Below are 20,565 nucleotides of genomic sequence, written 5' to 3' on the forward strand. Positions count from 1 at the left end.
CCTTGACAGCCAAGTCCGGAGGGATGGCTTCTTTGGCCGTTCTGTCCTCCAGGACTTTCTGGTGTGATCTTGGTTCGCAGACCCACCACCGGGGATGGTATTGCTTGGGTATCTATTCAAAGGTGAGGAATCTAACTAACGTGTTTCTTTCAGATGAACAAGTTACTTAACTTCGGTAACGATGTATCTGTAAGAAACATTAGTTAGTTAGATTCCTCACCGACCCACCCATCCTCCCCATTCTGCGAACTGACATCTAGGGTTAAGGTTATCCTTTTCAGGCCCCTAGATCTTATTTTTGGCACCAGTGTCGGTCTTTGCATGGCTCTGCGTTCCTGGCGCGGAAAGCTATGTACAAGAACTGACGTCAGCGCGCGAGGGCGGCGTCTAAGTACTCCGACGACGTCATTCCGGCGCACGACGCCGACGACGGACGCGGAGCCGCAGACGACACCTAGCGACGCGCAAGGGGTATTGCTGACGAAAAATCTTCCGGATCCAGTCTGACGCCTGGGGATATTCTAAGGTGAGGAATCTAACTAACTAATGTTTCTTACAGATACATCGTTACCGAAGGTAAGTAACTTGTTCAATAGGACACCAAGGTGGGCAATTTTCATTTTTTTAAATTTAAATTTGTAACCCAGGTGAGCAAGCCCAAGGATTATGTGGTTAACTCTGGCCAAGTGTTCCATTAATTCATCGTCTATCAGAAAGATATCATCAATATAGGACAATGCCTCCTCATCAAAATTTTGAAGTAACTCTGTTACTCTTGCTGAAAACAACCCGGGGCTGTTCTTATACCTCTGGGGTAATCGACAAAATTGGCGTGGAGAGCCTAGGGCCAAGAATACTGTCAAATATCTGCTTCCAAGCGCTATATTTTGGCGGAAAAATACATTTGAGATATCTAGTGTTGTTTTCTATTTTTTCCGCACAATGGTATTCATCAGTGCGGCACTGTGTGCATTCTGTACTGCAAATGTGCATGTGGATGCATATAAATGTCTATAATCTAAGACTAGACAATATGAATTATCAGGTTTCATTACGAGAAACAAGGGATTATTCATAGTTGAGGTGCAATTCTCTTTCACACCCTGGTATTCAAGTTAATCTAAGATCTCCCTGACTTCTTTCTTTGCCTCATGTTTGGTCGGGAATTGTCTCTAAGGTTGAGGAATTGATTTTAATGGGATTTCATGATGAGGTGACTCATCATACCACCCAACATGATTGCGGTAAAGTGCAGGGGCTAACACCCACTCTTGCACGTATACATTTTTAACTAATTCTGGTAGGAGGTTGGACGAAGTAGGTAAAATAACTTTTTCTCCCATTGGGAAATCCATTACGAACTCAGGCGGCCAAAAGAATGTTATAACCATAGGTCAGGTTCTCCCAAAAGAGACCCTTCACTTTCCTGGGTATGTCCCCCTCCATTTGGAGTGTCATTTTTGTATAGACAATGTGGTACACTTATCCTTGTATCAGGTGTTTCCACTGTGATATGTTTACTCAGTACTATTACCCCCAGAAGGTCCATCAGGTTCTGGCGAGCTATGGTGACTTCTGCCATGCTATCCAGCATCGTCACTGCCCATTCCCCATTCAAATGCAGAGCCCACAGTAGCCTGGGCATTTCTAATTTTATTCCCGCTACCTTCTTCTGTTTAAATTAAGGTTGTGAAGACTTTTATTTGTCTTCTTGTTTAATGATGTAGTCCGAAGTGCGATGTGTCTCCCTTTTCAGCTTGACTCCCTCTTCCGATCTGTATTGTGACCGTCCGTTTCTCTCGGAACGCTTTTTGGATGCCTCCTGAAAGGAACGAGAGGAACGTGCATCAGTATCCTTATACCTGTCAAGTTTTCTAATATTGTCACAGTTTTGTAAGTTATATCTCCGGTCGGTGTGTTCCTGTTGAGGGGACTCACCCCGTGACTGTGGGTGTTTTTTTTTTTGGTTTATTATCCCATTTCATCTTTGAAGAATCGGGTGCTTTCTTAAGAGTTTTCCTATTCAGAACTACTCCTAACTATTGGTTTCCCAGGTTTGTCTCCCAGATTATCCCTGCCTAAAGAGGCATATGTTTCTTCAATAATCTTAGGTAATTCACCCTCCTGCTGTGCGGGAGTGAATTCCCTCAGGCGTTGGTGTATAGCCACAGCTGCTGCCTCCCCTTTTATGTTACTCAACATAATAGTAGATACCGGGGCAAATTGTCTATTATTTTCATTCCCAGATCTAAGGCAGGCTCTGCCCTGTACTCATTCTGAATCTGTGTAAGTACATCTGGTATGACTGCTATCAATGGGGTACCTTGTGTTCTGGTGTATACGGCAGCAAAGACCGTACCCCAAGTGGCGCAATCTTCTAATTGGGGAGCCATCCCCATCGGCAAGCAAATTGTCAGTATTCTGTGTTTTTCCTGTGAGCCCATACGGGAAAAGACTGCTTCAAGCTGTGCTGTTTTTTGCGCTATCCAGAACAGGATTTGCTTCCGGCTGGTGGGAACCTTTCCCATAATCGCATTTAGTGTTTGCGGGCTAATACTGAGGTAGCCATGTGTGGTTGTGTAACCTGAGCAGCCCCCGCAGGTTGGGCTGTTAATGTTCTCATTACATATTGTGTCAGATTCCTGTACATTTCTACTAAATCGCTGTAAAGTTTGTGCATCCCTGCTGGTGTTAGGGCAGTAATGTGTGGATGTGATGTGTATGAAGCTAAGACCGGCCAGGCGGCTCCTTCTCTGCTGAGCGGATCGAGTCTCACATGTTCTGTAGTATGGGGTAGGGTGCCTTTAAACCAATTAATGTGCTCTTAGTAATTTAATGGGACTTCTAAGTCCACGTATGGAAAATATGCATCAGGTGGTTCATTTTCAATGTATTCATGAAATACCCGTGTGTGCATCTGTAGATGGAAATTTAAACCAAGAATAGAATACCTCTGTTCTGAATGCTTCGTGTGCCTCAACCATGAAGGCAACAGCTCCACCCATCACTGGGAGGCCATGTTGTAAAAATTTCATAGTAACTGCCTGTCTGCAATTTTCTGAAATATTCAGTGTATCTATCTCTTCTCCTATGTTCTCATCCTGTTTGGTCATTGTTACAGGAGTAGTGTTTACACAAATTGTTATAGAGATAATGTTTGCACTGTGTGGGAACTTCTAACTCTCTAAGCTTGATTTAAGCTAGAGCCAAGATATAAAGTATGCCTACTCAGCTGAGGCGGATTTGTTTCCCTTCCCACTATGAACGTCTTCAGTTGAGTGAGTAGTGGTCTCTGAGAAAGCACAACTGAACTACTCAGGAATTCATCTACTACTATTGATCACATATTGATATCTGTGGCACCTAATGCTGCATGTGGCATGCCACTTATAGGTATGGCAGCCTTAAGCAACCATAACTTGATATCATTATCACTAGATTTTTGGGGCAAGTGGCATGACTCATTTAATACAGTCAACAATATTATTGCTAGTAGACCCAATGGAGTAAGAATAAAAAGGGAAGGAATTGATCCTACCACTATGCAAAAACAAATTGTCCATGAGAATTATAAGAGAAATTAATATTGTCTTCAGGAGAGCTTTTTACCAAATCTGTTTGTAAATGAATGTATCGATATTTCTAGCTTTATAAAATCACTTTGACCTTCCATCCTACCAGAGCACGGGTCACTAACTGAGGATGCTTCGATCCTGCCTGCACCAAAGCACATTGAGCTCTCAAACATGTCCATAGCAATTCCCCACGGGATACCTTGATCATTAGAACATTGCGTCTTCAATATAACCAGGCTCTGGTAGCAAGGAAAATAACATTACAAGACAAAGCATGGATCAGTTTTACCCTTGCGGCAGAGACTCCGAACACCTGTTTTGGGATACAGTGAATGCGTCCTTTTAAAAAAATAATGACATACTGGTGGTTCAGCCGTAATGTCCCCTGCGACAGCTGGGTAGCCCATTTCTCTAACATTTTTAAACAGAATAATGAGGGCTCGACTGGGCTGGAAGTCGATTGGGGGTTTCATTTTGGTCTGACACTACCCTGCTTACATAATTTTCTAAGAACCGGATTAAAAGCATATTCATTCAAAACAGGCAGGATAAACGTGAGTCAGACGATGAGATTCAATCATCAGGCGTATTCTATAAGTCCCTGGATAAGGAGGAGGGAGTTAACAACTACCCGGTCTCTGTAACCACTATACAGCACAGATTTGTTTTAACAAGGTTGAGATGTGGAATAGCGCATCACCTTGTTGCCTTCTCCTCCATGAGATCTTGTCTTCCCAACACATATCCCTGTCCCTGTGACAGACAGAGTAAACAGAGCACCCTGCACTTCCTATTTTTCTGTAAATTTACCGGAATCTTAGGGCATTGTATCTAAAACCTTTGTTATTAACACAGAATATTAGATCTTTTAAAGTGGTGATGAAGTATCTGGCATCATTGAGTGATCCATTTTTGTGTTATAATATTTCACTTTTTATACTAAATGCAATGACAATAAGAAAAGCTTATTGTAATGGATCAGGAACCTGTATCCCTTTTTAACTATACTTTATGTTTACTAGCCGATGACTGATTATCTTTTATTGTGTATTTTAGTAGTAGAAAAACAATTTGGAATGTATGATGCGACTGGTTTCTATTGTTTCAATTTTATATTGGTATGTGTTAATTATTTTTTACAAATGTACTTTTTATGGTTGTTTTTATCTTCAACCAAATAAAGATTATGAATCAAACTGACTATTAAATAAGTGCCTAACCAATGTTGGCTTTCCCATGTCGTGTAGTTCCTACGAATCCGTAGGACCTGCGCATTGTTCAGACAACATAAACTAAGGGCTTAGTGTCAAGACTGATTCCAGACACCCCAGCAGGATATGTTGGCCTATAGACCAGTAAGCTCATAGTGCCGCCGTAAGAGCCCCTAACCTACCAGGGAGCGAATGGTTTCTGGCCACCACTGAACATGAGAACCCTGATTCCTCAGGAATCATGGAAACAGTACAGAACCTTTCGCTCAGTCACTCGTGCTCACTTATTCTCAGAGGTCAGAAGCAGATAAACGTGATTACAAGGACCAAAAGCATAAAAAGTAAATATAGTTCTACCATGGTGCTGAACAATTCTATAAACAAGGCAGTAATCTAGCATACGCCTACTATGGAAACCCTACTCTAAGTGTACCTAGAGTGTGTGTAGGTGTAGAACCTGGGGCTGCAGGGGGTCCGCACGGCCCCCTGCTTTCATTATAGATAAAGCCTCGGGAAGGTGGCGATCCCCGGGGCACGGGGTGACACATCGGCACTCCCCACATATTTTTAAAAAACATGACCCCCCAGATTTGGCCCGGGAGCCCAGAAGTTTTTCAGGGGTGTGGAATTTAATAACATATCTACTTGTCCATGGGGAAGGTTGCTTCATATATCTACTTGTCCTGTAACAAAGTCCACTTGTCCGTTTTGTGCCATATAATGCGGCAACACATTATGGGTGCAATCTAATTATATAAAAGCTCTGAAATAGCCTCTCTGATAATGCCAGGGCTCCTTCCATAGTAGGGGTTGAATACTAGTAATTCCCTTATGTTGCTACGTTTCCGCAGATCTACATACTGAGGCTGAAGGTAATGGTAAGCAACAGTTCTAGGGTTGAAATGCCATTTTGAGTCTGCAAACCTACTAACTTGCATGTTTTAAGGGTTTTCACCAACTCTTCTCTAAAATGTTCCCATTCTGAGAAAGGTTGGATAATGGCAGACATAACATTTTTTCCAGTATTGGGGAAAAAGTGGTTGGAGCAAATCTACACCTGCATATTTGCTCATGCTAAAATGCAGTTCACAAATATTATCTAGGAGTACTATTTCTTGGCCTACTTCTGTAAAGTCTTGTGAATTCACGAAAGCTGTTTATCTGCACTTAATGCAAGGACATGGGTGCTCTTTTGAGACTTTATTTAATAATTGAGCCCCTAATTAGGTTTGGCATTAACCATGACCTTTTGTGTTTATACGAAATCTCTCTTTCTCTCTCTCTCTCCGTCTATCGGGTAGCTTCACTGTGAGTGACAGCGTTCTGATATCGACACACACTCGTTTTGTTCATTGCCAGGAACTACTTTACCAATGTGTGCTTTTTGAGACCAAAACAATTTTTGCTTTTGCCAATGTTTGTTATAACGGTAAGGGCCCAGCAGCCCCCACACCAATAAGGTTTTACAACAGCCAGGCCAAAACAAGTCACGCATTCACAAAAACAAAAGGCTGACCAGCAATTTCAGATCCACTGGCTTTACCAAATGCTTGTTTATTTTTTATGTTTCCCATGATCTTATTAAAACTGGTTACACTGATTTTCTATTATGAATATTTTTGGGAAATACATGCATACATAAACATATTTTACTAAATGATGCTGCAAAGAAATGGTACCTAAAATTTTACAGTAGTTAAGCGAAATGTTTTTGCATTTTTTTTGCAAATATTTTATTTTGAAAGCAAAGAATCCTCAATCTTGCTTTCAAGCTGCTGCAAATATTTTCATCTAATCAGAGAGCATTATACATAGCCTCATATTGATAAACATTGAAAACATGTGTACACTTTTTTATACTGGAACCACTGTCAGTAGTGCAGTCGGAGCTTTCAACATTTACTTAGAGCGCTTACCCTAATAATAAATAATTTGCATTAATGAGCCATAAATACAAGTTTGAACAGCATTAACACATGGAGACAAATATTACCTTAACTGTAGATAATTTGAAAAATGAACTTTAGTGCATTTTTCTAAGTTTTAGCAAATTACCATGAAGTTCAACTTCATGGTAATTTGCTCCCCCTATTAGCGAAATCGCTAATTTTTTTACTTTAATGCATTGCATTTAAGGAATCTCAATTTGAGATTCCTTAAATGCAATCGCAATTTAAGTAATCGCAATTTAGAGATTACTTAAATTGCGATTTTTGCATTTGGGATGATGCATCCCAAATGCAAAAATACCGGTCGCAAAGGGGCAGATTCTGAGAATCTACCCGTTTGCGACCGGTTTTTGCTTTGATGCATGTGGGCCTTAGTCTCTCTGTTCTTGTCTCCTACGTCAGCTTTGTGGCACATTGTTTTTTGAAGAGTATACCTGCCTGCATAATTTGTCATTCAAGCCACCTTGACAGATGATTTATTTATTCATCTGTTTGGCATCTATCCTTGCTATGAACATCGTCTGCGCCTTCAATCTATTCTGAAGCGTGTGTGCTGGTTCAGTGCTGCTTCCTCTTTTTTGGCTGTCTCAGAGACTTTGCAATAACTTTTTTTATGAGAGGGCTGAAGAGGGTGAGTCCTTCCTTGGCTCGCTCCAAGCAGTCGTTAATCAAGAATTCTACATTTTTTTTTTACTCCAGAATAGAGGACTCTCTGGTCTCAATATCTAAAGGCTCCTCCTCTTCGATACCTGCTCCTGGTGCTGTAGGGAAAGCCTCCACGAAATGCCTAAAAGAAGATCCACCATCTCCCCCGAAGTCATCCTCTCCTGTCTCTTTAGACAAGTTATTGGAAGAAATTCGCTCATTACGACCATTTATAGAGGAACTAATGCCATACTGCAATTTCTCACGGAAAATTGGTCAAGAATGGATGAAAGACTAACTGTGAAGGAACACAACGTGTTCTCAGTTGGACTTGCTAAAGGCAAGGTTAACACTCTATAGTCTAAAGTCCCTGTGCTGCAGAAACAAGTGGAAGACCTTGAAAACAGAAACAGGCAAAATAATTTATGCATCTATGGGCTGCCGGAGGGCACGGAGGGCAAGGATCCTCTTAACTTCTTCAAATCTTTCATTCCAAAACTTCTGAATATGCCAGCAGAAACTTCTCTCAATATTCAATGTGCTCATTGGCTTTGACGTTAGCAAACTTCTACCAATTCTCGATGTCCCAGAGGTGTTACTTTACACTTTTTAGGATATACTGACTTGCTTAAAGTTCTTTCAGCAGTTATGTCAAATAAGCATATTGTTTGGTCCGACAACAATTTATATTTTTCTCAGGGCTATGGTAAAAACACAGCCAACAGACGTAAAGAATTTCTCAATTTGAGATCAGATCTCAGATCCCTCGGACCTCGTTATGGTCTTTTCTACCCTCGCCTATTTAAAGCCACCTACAAGAAAAAAAACACGATTTATGGGGACCAGGTCAGACTGAAAAGTTGTATTAATCCTGCAGGATAGAAACAATGGATTTCTCAGGAGCGTCTTCATCTCAGGCTGTGTAGAGTTGCAGGAACTCCTAGACTTTTGTTTTTTGAATTAGACAAGTATAGTCTTAATCTCAAAGTGATGCTGGTTATTATGGCACTGTTTTATTATTGTTATTGCTACTTGTAGCCTGGTTGTTTCTGATCATTAACTATTTTTCCTTCCCTTTCAGGTCCGTCCATTTGTGTTCCTGTTTGTCCTCCTCCTTGGTCTGTGAACCGTGACCTTCCCTCATCCTCCCCTTCATCGTGCTTGGGAGTATCATGAATCCCACGTGGTCTCCCCCCACTCCTAATTGGATTCTTAGGTATGTTCTTCGCTTTTGTTCTTTTTACCTTTTTTGTCCTATCTCTATTCCCATTTTCATTCTTGTGTCCCCCAGGATATTCTTAAGTATATTGTCCTTTTTCAATTGTTGTACCTTTTTTTTATCTTCTTATTATCCTTCCTTTGTCTTTTTCTTTTACTTGTTTTCTATCTCTTTTTCTTTTCTCTATTTGGCTTAATGTTTCATATTTGTATTTGAATTCTTTCTTCTTAAAACTCACATATAATCATATTACTAATACGCATGATTGGGTTGATGTAAAGATTGGTCTATATTCTTGGTTGCTTTGCCTAGATCATTATCTTTAATATAAAGTGATGTCGTTATATCCATGTCTCTGAAAATTGTGTCATGGAATGTCAGAGGTTTGAATTCTCCCATCAAACGACAATGTGTTTTAACACATTTATCTAAACTAGAGGCTGATGTAGCTCTTATACAGGAGTCTCATTTAACGGCAACTTAATCTTTAAAACTGAAAAGAAACTGGGTAGGAGACGTTTTTTTTCACCAGGAGATGGAAAACGAAATGGTGTAGTGACTTTTTGTCATAAATCGATTTCTGTTAAACTACTTTCTCAATTATCTAATGATGATGGAAGATGGTTATATACTAATCTGCAAATTGGGAATACTCCAATTTCTTTGCTTAAAGTATATGCTCCCTCTAATGGTGATCCCTCTTTTTGGTCTTCTCTAGCCCAACAAATTTCGTCTTGCATCAATGATAATTTTATTCTTCCTGTAGATTACAATCAACTTGTTGACCCTTTTATAGATCGCAATTCATTGGTCTCCTTTAAATCACACAAATCACATAAAATATTTCTTGATGTCATACAACAATATAAGCTTATTGATGCTTAGAGAATATGCAATCCTGTTACAAGGGAATATACTTTTTATTCTCCGGCCCACCACTAACAATCTCGAACTGACCACTTTTACATATCACATAATGTAGCTCAATCTTTAAGAGACGCAGCTATTGGGTCAATTCTATTATCTGATCATGACCTTATTTCTATTAAATTGGATTTACTCCCAACGTCTAATATACCTAGGGAGATGGCGGTTTTTATAACTCTCTCCTATTGGATTTGAATTCCTCTTTTGTCTCTTTTCTTAATGAATATTTTTCTGTAAATCAGACTGTTACTTTGTCATTCTCTGTTGTTTGGGATGCATTTAAAGCAGCCACCATAGATTTTATTATTGGTTTTGTTTCTAAAAAACATTGAACCTCACGTGAAATTACTAGAGATCTTTTGGCAAGAATAAAGAAATTGGAGCAATCCTATTATTCTTCGAAATCCAAAGATTGTTTATCTCAGCTTATTAAGGCTAAACTTCAATTCAACAAGGACTGATAATGCCTCACTTTATTTGTTAAAGTCCAGCGCAGCATTTTATGGTGACCAGAATTAGACTGGCAAACTCTTAGCCAATTATTTCAAAGTTAAAAACAAGCTTGACATTGATTCAATTATGGATAAACAAAACACATTAAGGATTCTGAAATATTCGAAGAATTTCTCCTTTTTTACAAAGAATTAAATACACCAGAATCCATACTCTCAGATCTTGATATATCTCAGTTCCTTTCAGGCATTCAATGTCCCTCTGATACTCAAATAGATTACACCCTCTTAGAATCTAACATCACACAACGAGAACTCTTTGACGCTTTACAAACACTCAAGAAAGACAAGGCTCCGGGTCAAGATGGGTTTACAGTGGAATTTTTTATACATTTCCCATCACTGCTTCTTCCTAAAATACATACCCTTTTTAAAACATTTTTGCAGTCGGGAGAATCCTTTGATTCTTTTTGGAAGCACTAATTTGTTTAATTCCTAAGGACCGAAAGGATTCAAAACAAAATTATAGACCTATTTCTTTGGTTAATATTGATTATACATTTTTTTCTAAAACTTTAGGCATGCATCTGGAATCCTATCTCCCTCATTTGCTGGGCTCTGAGCAATCCGGTTTTCTCTTGGAGCTCACTCATTCGCAGCTGTGGCCTTAGACGCGGAGAAGGCGTTCAACCGTGTCAATTGGACGTATCTTTTTCAAGTACTTAATTGGCTTGGCTTTGGCGTAAAGATCATATCTTTGATTTCGCTATTAGATTCTAATCCTCGAGCTGCAGTTTTTGTAAACGGTAACACATCCTCCTATTTTGACTTGGGAAGAGGTGTCCGTCAAGGCTGTCCATTGTCCCCTTTCCTTTTCAATCTGGCCTCAAAACCCTTCTTGTCTAAAATGTGTCATAATAAGGATATGCATGGGTTTGATGCAAACAACAAACAAATTAAATTGGCAGCATACTCTGATTACATATTATTATTTATCTCCAATCCACAATCCTCTATCCCTACCTTCCTACATGAAGTGGAGTTTTTTGCTTCCGTTTCTGGTTATAAACTAAACAAAGATAAATGCAAAATATTACCTTTGATGAAATATACATTCAATGAAGATTGCTCGATCTCTAAATTCTAAAACATATAAAATATTTAGGGTTGTATTTTGCCCCTTCAATCCCAACAACACTTTCTTTATGTATGGAAAAGTGCATACAGAGGGATACCACATTAACATCCAAATGGCATCCTTTATATTTGTCATGGTGGGGGCTTTTGGATACTATTAAGATAATGCTCTCTCCTATAGTTATACAATCTCTAATATTCCACTACCTATCCCCTCAAAATATTTCAAAATAATTAACTCCATATTGTCGTCATTCTCATGGAGAACTAAAAAGTCTTGCATGTCATTATTGAGACTAATAAAACCAAAGTCAGAAGGTGGGGTGAATTTTTCTGACTTCCCCACGTCACAAATCTATATTACTTCGTCAGTCCTCGAGATGGCTTTCTGAAACTCATCTGGATTGTCCTTTGTGGGTGCACACCGCACAGGAGGTCCGTGTGGGACATACCTTTGGTTGAGTGCACTGTTAACATTTTGGGATTCCCTTTTTGCAAATTACAGTACACGCTTATCAGACAACGTACACCATTGTTGCTCGTCCTCAAAAAGAGTTGCTTTAAAAATATGACTTTGACAGCAAAAATGCACATCAAGTCAGCTATCGTAAATGCCACCCTTCTAAAATATGCTTGCTTCCTGCACAGTCACCTTTACAAAATGTAACATAAATTAAATGAGGAGGAAATCAAAATAGTGAAAGAACTGTCAGACAGTTTGTCACTGCTTCAGTAATAAAGGAGGGAACACCCTGGACACTACCATTTCTGATTCATTATGATTTTTAAGTATTTGGTTACAAGAGATAAACATGACCATGTTTTTGCTCTCTGATGCAGGGCAGCAGCCTTCTTGCCAGATAAGTTCACAATTAGTACAACGTAATGTTGCTGTGACATTGGTGGAAGATGCAATTTAGGTGACACCAATGAAACCACTCCAAAGTGCCATTACCTCTTGAAATCCGGCTTCAAATGCCTCAAATTCAATCACCATCTCCAGTTCTTGGGTGCGTTTGTTGCACACCATCACCAGCCGGTGCACCTTATCATCCACCTGGTTATACATTATGGTCACTGTCTCAATGGCGTCCCTGAAAGCAGGTGAGAAAATATTATAATAGAAAGAAAGGCAGGCGGCCTCAACGACTGAATAGACAAACAATTGCACATGCAATAAAGCTACAGTTTTCGACAGGGAAAAAAACACAAAGACCAAACATGTACAGAAAGTGACTTATATAAATAATCACTTTACTACTGCAGCCAAATTGGAGTAAACAAGGCACTTACCTCTAATAATAGTTTAGAAATTGAACAGCCATAGAATTACCTGTTTTGCATATCCGGCCATCAAGTGAAGGGCCCAGAATTTTAAACTGTTTTTCTCAAAATATGATCTCATGGGGTGTGGACATAAAAACTTCAGCAGTAAGATTCCTCTGTGATATTAACAGGAACCCACAATGCCCCTCATCTCTGGGACATTTGAAAGATTTGTTGTATGCTTCATTTGTCTGGTGTATGTAAGTCAGTAAGAATTAATCCTACTATGAGGACCATCCTGGTCCTTCTAGCATTGGTAAACAAGGATGGCCCATACAAACACCACCAGTGTGAGAATCGTGGCACAACGGGGAGTGGTCCTATAATGTGTTAAGTTATTTTAGAATGATGGATTTTTAAAAAACGAAATCGTAGAAACATTTAGTTTGGTCGTCTGAAAACTTACACCAACATCAGAATGCGGATGGAGATAGGACAGTAAATACAGACTTTATTGTGGTCAAACTCCGGTCCTTCTCGTAAATACATGTATATACAATGTGTGTGTGTATGTATGTGTGTGTGCGTGCATATGAAATGTAACTCTTGAAGCTGCAAAACAATGATTACGCTGAATAATGTATATTTTTGGCACCATGGATTTGTTCTAGACTACAGCCCCATATGCTGCCCCTAAGCTTTAAAGCAGCCACTTCACTGTGCTGAGCGAAGGGTTCAAGGATGGAGTGTTCCTCAATGTACTCAGGGTATAGCTTTCCTCACAATGCATCATCTCAGAGCTTGATCTTGAAGCAATACAGGAAAGGTTTCTTTAATGTTTGAAGATTGACAACAAACACGCACTTTTATCCTCATGTACAGTCTCTCAACTTCGTAGACATGTTTTGTGACTTTTTGTCCATCCCTGCAGGGCATAATCACAATTGTTACATTTCAAATTGGACAAAAAAAACCTTCTTTTTAGGTCTCACCTAACCCAGCGCATGCGCTGGTCTGGTGAGACTTTTTGTGAGGGCTCAAAAAATGCTACCGTGGTCAGCCTGGAGCTACAGTGCATATGCGCGGGCGCGCGCTTAGGAGCAGAGGCTGGCAAACCTCGTCATGCTCATTAAGCACCCGCAATCACTTTCACTTTCGCCCATGATCACTTTCGCGGCGCCCCTTTGATGTTCTCGTTCAAAAAACATCAAACATCAAAGAACATGTTGTTGTGTTAATGCTTTGCTGCGCCCGTTTGACTTACAATGTCCTCTCTCTTTCCACAAACTCGATGTTTGTGTTCCTTTATTTTGAGATGCTTTTAGTATTACTGTTTTGTGACTTAAAGAACATTAAGGGAATGTTACTGTGAAACTGGACAACGTTCACAGTGTTTATTTCTGATCGCAGTGGCTGCTTCATGTCCGTTGCACCATTCAAGGAGTCCTTTCATTGGCGCTTTCATGAGGACATGATGAGGAAGCTGGAAACTTTTGGCACATTCTCTTTAAAAGCACAGCATGTTGGCGACTGGTTAATCGATTAGACCTATGTAGCACTTTAGATCTCAAAGCGCTATGGTGGGTGCAGCAGTTACAACTCATGAAATATGGGGTGCTACTCACAAGGAGGGGGCAGGTTTGAGTGTACATTGGCTGTAATCGAACTCTTAAGATGATGGGCTGTGTGTATCCATTATCTCCTCTTCGCTAAGTGATCTTGTTTGTTTTGTTGTTGTGTTAATGCTTTGCTGCGCCCGTTTGACTTACAACGTGCTTTCTCTTTCCACAAACTCGATATTTGTGTTCCTTTATTTTGAGATGCTTTTAGTATTACTGTCACACACACAACCACAACGACACACACACGCACAAACACACACACACACACAACCACACACACACACAACCACACATACAACCACACACACACACAACCACACACACCCACACAACCACACACACCCACACAACCATACACACACACACAACCACACCCACAAACAACCACACACACAACCCCAAACACAACCACACAACCACACCCACAACCACACACACCACACCCACAACCACACACAACCACACATAACCCCCCACAACCACACACACAACCACAACCACACACACAACCACACACACACAACCACAACCACACACACACAACCACACCCACAACCACACACATAACCAAAACCACACACACAACACACATAACCCCACGCACACACAACCACACACACACAACCACACCCACAACCACAAACACACACATAACCACACACACACAACCACACACACATACAACCACACACAACCGCACCCACACAACCACACCCACAACCACACACACACACAACCACACCCAACCACACCCACACCCACCCACAACCACACACACAACCATACACACAACCACACACACACAACCACACACAACCGCACACACAACCATACACACAACCACACACACAACCACACACACACACAACCACACACACAACCACACACACAACCACACCCACACACAACCACACATACAACCACACACACTAACACAACCATACATACAACCACACACACACAACCACACACAAAACCACACACAACCACACCCAATCACACATCCACACACACACCCACAACCACACCCACAACCGCACCCACAACCACACACACAACCACACACATGCAACCACACACACACAACCACGCACACACAACCACACACACAACCACACCCACACAACCACACCCACACACAACCACACATACAACCACACACACAACCACAACCATACATACAACCACACACACAAGCACACACACACAAAACCACACACAACCACACACACAACCACACCCAACCACACATCCACACACATACCCACAACCACACCCACAACCGCACCCATAACCACACACACTACCACACACACACAACGATACACACAACCACACACACACCCACACCCAACTGCACATACCCAACCACACACACACAACCACACACACACACAACCACACATCCACACCCACAATCGCACCCACAACTGCTCCCGCACCCACAACCGCACCCACAACCACACACACACAACCACACACACAACCACACACACAACCACACCAAGCATTGGCATAGCCAATAGGTCTCGCCTTTGGGACCTTTTAAGTATTTAGCCACGCAACAGTTGATGTGGTTGCACCAAGGATATTGTGCTGCATATCTAAATACTTAAAAGGTCCCAAAAGCGAGACCTATTGGCTATGCCAATGCTTGTTTTAAGTTGACGTTCCACTTGAGACGTCTCAGTATAGTCCTTGGTTATAGAGAACAGTTGTTAGAATGGGATCAGGCAATCACAGCATCTACTACTCTTCGCTCTTACATGAGCATTTAGATCTTCGTTGTTAATACTCTGTACTCTGCATGGACTGCAGAGAGAAGTCCTAAGTGAAACGCTGATTTACCACACAAGTTTATTATTTATCTAAAAGGACCTAAGGCTTGCCGGGAAAGTTTGGAAAATTGAAATGGAAAAAGAAAAGCCAAATATTTAAGTGTATTTTGGACCAATACTACTTTCAAGCGCATTCTGACTTTCGGTTTTTGGAAATATATGTGCAACGTTGGAGAAACGGACATTGCTTGAAGTACACCTTTGTGCAGTCTCCACTTCGCCCCACTAATTAACAAGCATTTGCAATGCAATACGTCTCGCATTTTATAAACGTAACCTATTGGTATTGTAAATGACAATGTCTTTTATTATTACAGGTTTTTTAAACACAGAAATGAAAGACATTGCAATTTACAATGCCAATAGCTCAAAATCTCGCAATTGTGAGACCTATTGCATTGCAAATGCTTTTTTTTCTTGGCCAGTATTGTTTTTCTCCTGATGTTTGCAACTCACATTGTCACTTGCTGTTGTTATCATTGGGAGAACCATCATATTACACATTGTTCCTTATAATGCTACCACAAGTGGTTGTATTTTCTTCTAATTGTATCCCTGACATACTGAGAGCCTCGCTACAGAAAGACAAAGAGAAAGAGCAGTAGAAAGGCATGCAGAGGGAGAGAAAAAGTGAAACGTGAGATGCACACTGCAAGGACAAAACAGTAACAATGTGCGCATACCTTCCTGTATGCCACACACAGGGTCAGTGGACATGGTATGTCAGAGCAAGGGAGAAGCATGAGACAAGAAAGTAGATATAGGACAGACACTTTGTCGTATAGAACAAGTGTCTATTTTTGATCCAATCTTTGATTCAAAATTGAGCTAATAATTGATTTGAGAAGATACCAGCAAGTAGTAACATCCTGAAGTCATGTGACTAAGCCACACGAATAGACGGAAGTGTATCTGGGTAATTGGCCTCAGAGTACTCGTCGCCCTGTAGAGATTTTTTTGAAACCGCTTTTCGTCAGCTCGGAAAAATCCAATTTCCATTTTAAACGGGGATGCTGCGTGAAGCTTTTTTTTTTAGATAAATGCCTTTGATCTCGAGGCCGGCGACCAGTCAGTTGTTTATCCATTCCTATTGTCGCTGTGTTTCCCATTTGTAATCCAAAATCCCATCTCTTCCATTAATTCTTAATCATTGCAAATGTCACTCACAAGGGAATGCGGGTCAGATGCGTAAGCCTTTCTGATATGTGCAGGGAGTTTAGGTGTATATAATCAGACATCCCGTGAGCTGCGAGAAAGCAGAGTCCATGGCAGTGGAGGGATCAGCCGAAATGTGCAGCAATGACAACAGTAGAGGGCAGGAGATAAAGTGATGTGTGTGAGGCACACAAATACACGCGCTAAGAGAGGAAGGCGGAGAGAAAGAAATTATGTCACAATACAGAGAGAAGACCCTGCAAGGGCGGAGGCTTTACGAAAAATGATGGGGCCTCCTTAGGGCACAAGTCCTAAAAAAAGAAGTGGGGGGGGGACTAACCTAATTAACCAGTATGTGTGACATCGCATTATTCCAGTGGCCCTTCCCTGATTATATCTAATAGAAAACCGTGGGGAGAATGCAAACTAAAATTTCTAACAGGCTATAGGACGTGAAAAAAACTAGAAAATATGATTGAGCAAAACTAGAAAATAGACAACAAATAAAGCTTTAGGCGAAATGACTGGCTGCATCAACTACAAAAAACATGATATAAACATGAACAATTTCGCATCCATAGATGATAACTTTGCCATACAATAGCTTGATTTACACATAACAAGTAAGCACTGCTGCATAATAACAAGATTACACTCTTATGAAGTACGGTGCAGCGGACCAGCGGTGCATGAATAACTGCCTTACTCAAAAACATCTGACAAAGAGTCAGTTCCGTTAATAATGTGTTTTGGCACTAAGGGGACAAGTCTTCCGTTGGGGCTGACGCTGATCTCACGTAAAAACTAGGGACATGCAAATTGTTATGTTCAGACAGCAGTTGTTGGTAAATTATGGTTAACCCAAATAAAGGAGAAAGAGCAACCTGTTATGAATGGGTCTCTGTCCTTTGTTTATCGTCGTCTTTGCGCTTTCCCATGTAGGGGAGGTGAGGAGGCTACAGATTGCCGCAGGATCAGGAAAGGCAAATCCTGTGCCGACTACCCAGAGCCATCGCTAACCCTCATAAAATGTAAACAAAGAATGTACATGCTGTTCGTCATCGCAGTTTCTCTTAGTAGACAACGACATGTTCAGCAGTGTGGGCATCCATTCAAAAACAAGCTCTCGCCATTGCGCAAAGGCAGCCACTTGTTTATATTTGCATTGCGCTTTAACCTTAAGTGAAAGCGCGATGCAAAAATAAACATGTGGCCGCCCTTGCCAAAGGCGACTGAAACTGCATTATGCGAATAATAAAAAAAGTGCTTACCCACTAATTAAAGGAGACTGTAGAACACCGCAAGTAAAAGATCCAGTCCAGATGGGCCGTCACAAAAGGAGACAGGGTGGTAACAAAGAAGCCCCATTTTCAATCGAAAGCCAGCGTTTATCATAAACGATGATGCCAGACAATGAAAAATAGGGGCGGGGCTTCAATCCCACTTCTAAAACCTACCCTACTACAATATGCCTTGCAGAGCGAGCAGCGCATGCGCGCTGCATTGCTAGGTCTGCGAGACCTAAAATCCCAAACCCACTTGTGAGCTTGTTACCTACCTTTTTCTCTTTCTACAATTCCATTGTTCCTCAAAGTAGAGATGTTTTACTTTTGTTTCCAAGAGCCTAGGTGGGTTGCAAAAAAGTCTCTGTTTTTCCCAAAACGGATTTCAAAAGTGTCATTTGGAGCTGTGACTATTTCTCTGATGCGCTGCTCTTGCCCTTGTCAAAACAATGGAATCACTTAATTTTTTTCTTCCTGGGGCTGTTGAAGTCAGTCGTCAGTAGTCCCTGGCAAACACTCTACCAAGGTGTCTCCAATGTAAGCTTACATTTATATAATTATTAAGAGTGAGTTTTCACACTAGGAATGTAGGTGCAATTTAAACATGTTCTATACATTCTACTACATGTCAGCCTTCTTAGATGCAGTTAATCTCTTCAGTGGAAAAGCATGTTCAGCATGCATTGCCTATGTTAAGGTAAAAGCTCATAAAAAGTGACTATGCTTGTAATGTGCAATATGTATTCAAGTTTGGGAAACTATTTAAAAAACACATATAAGTACGTCTAGTTAAGGAAAGAGTATTTGTGAACATGAAAACATGTTTTTTTTAGGACAAGAACCTTCACCCACCGAGGGTGGCATGCTTTATCATTGCGTTCCCTCTTCACGCCAGGACCAAATGGCACCTGTTGAGGGCTACATCTCTCCAATGGAGAGGAGCAGAGGTTTTTTAGTCCTGAGATACATCAGTAGAGACAAAGGCCACATTTCTGTATCAGAACAAATGACACAATCAAACGCATGTAGATATCTCTCCCCAGGAACACCTCTTCCCTCACACAGCCAAATTTACCACACATTACCTGTAGATATATTCTCGACCCTCCGCTTTCCTGATGCAAAACCTTTTGACAGAGCACGTCCCAGATCTCTGAATCAACTGGAAGCTTGGCATCAAATATGGTGCGCCTCATTTGAGTTTCTTTAGCCACTGCCAATTCTGAGACATCTCTTACCCATATCTCCTCTAAAAGAGCCCTAACCCCCATCAAGGGGATGGCAATTCACCTCCTCGCCACCACAAGTGCCAGCTTCAGAAATTGCATTGTCATTTTATGCTACTTCGGGAGGACAAGTTGATCTAACAGTCATAGATGAGGCATGAGCTCACAGGACAGGGTAGCTGTCCTGTTCACTATTGAAGGTTCTTACATGTTTTTGTTTGGCGTACCAGAGGTTGTTAATTCAAATGACCATACAGAATTGTGTAAAGTACATGAAACATGTATATATATTGAGCTCTCATGTGCAAACAGAAGCATCCACTTACAGGGGCTTCAAGTGTATAAGTTCACATTGTCAAGTTATAGGTCTTTTCCTCCAAATTCTATTGCAACCACCACTGATGGGATTAAGATGGACCGGAGGCCAGACACTGTGACATTTGTCTGTTCTTAGTTTAATGTTGGAAAATAAATAAAAAGAATGATAAAAAAATACAAACTGAACAAAGATAAAAAAAGTAATGTGAATCTGTCACTGGATACAATAGATGTGGTTGTATTGCACAGGTATCATCTTGAATCTAATAGCATAACAGGCATTTTCTTTGTATATAGCTGACAGTGTGTCAGAAATCTTGTCATGTTGCTTATAGCATCCTAGTTTTCTGCCTAGTTTCGATTCACTTGCAGTTCAGATCCAGAGGCCACGTTCTTGGTACAGTTAGGCCTGCCTTATTGCTTGTGCGAGTAGAGTGAAACATCCAAAATGAACAACCGGATATGGAGGGGTTGGAAGTTTGCTTTGCAGGGCACCTATGCTGCTCACCTCTTCCTTCTTCCCAGTTCTGTTCTCTGCTCCAGTCTGGCATCCGCTTGCAATCAGTATTTAGGTCTGTCTCTGCCTGAGGTCATTTTCATGGGCAAATGCCCACACACAGCAGAATGGAAGGTGTTGCCCAACAGAGGCTGGTGAAAGATCCACACAGAACGGTAGTTGTAGGACACTAGGGACGGGTGTAGAATTCATACAGCAATCACGCAGCACAGCATTTGCAGTCAA

General features: G+C 41.0%; 1 protein-coding gene across 2 annotated transcripts in view; it reads right to left on the reverse strand.

Annotated features, from left to right (window-relative positions):
• Nucleotides 1-20,565, reverse strand: part of PLEKHG4 (pleckstrin homology and RhoGEF domain containing G4) — a 1,592,954-nt gene that overhangs the window by 876,692 nt on the left and 695,697 nt on the right. For both annotated transcript variants that reach the window (XM_085638629.1, XM_085638628.1), the window contains exon 8: nt 12,071-12,209. In XM_085638629.1, the coding sequence (XP_085494755.1) occupies nt 12,071-12,209 (139 nt within the window). The remainder of the gene's footprint in view (nt 1-12,070; nt 12,210-20,565) is intronic.

This window comes from Triturus cristatus, chromosome 12, assembly GCF_964204655.1.
Source record: "Triturus cristatus chromosome 12, aTriCri1.1, whole genome shotgun sequence".
NCBI classification, from domain to species: domain Eukaryota; kingdom Metazoa; phylum Chordata; class Amphibia; order Caudata; family Salamandridae; genus Triturus; species Triturus cristatus.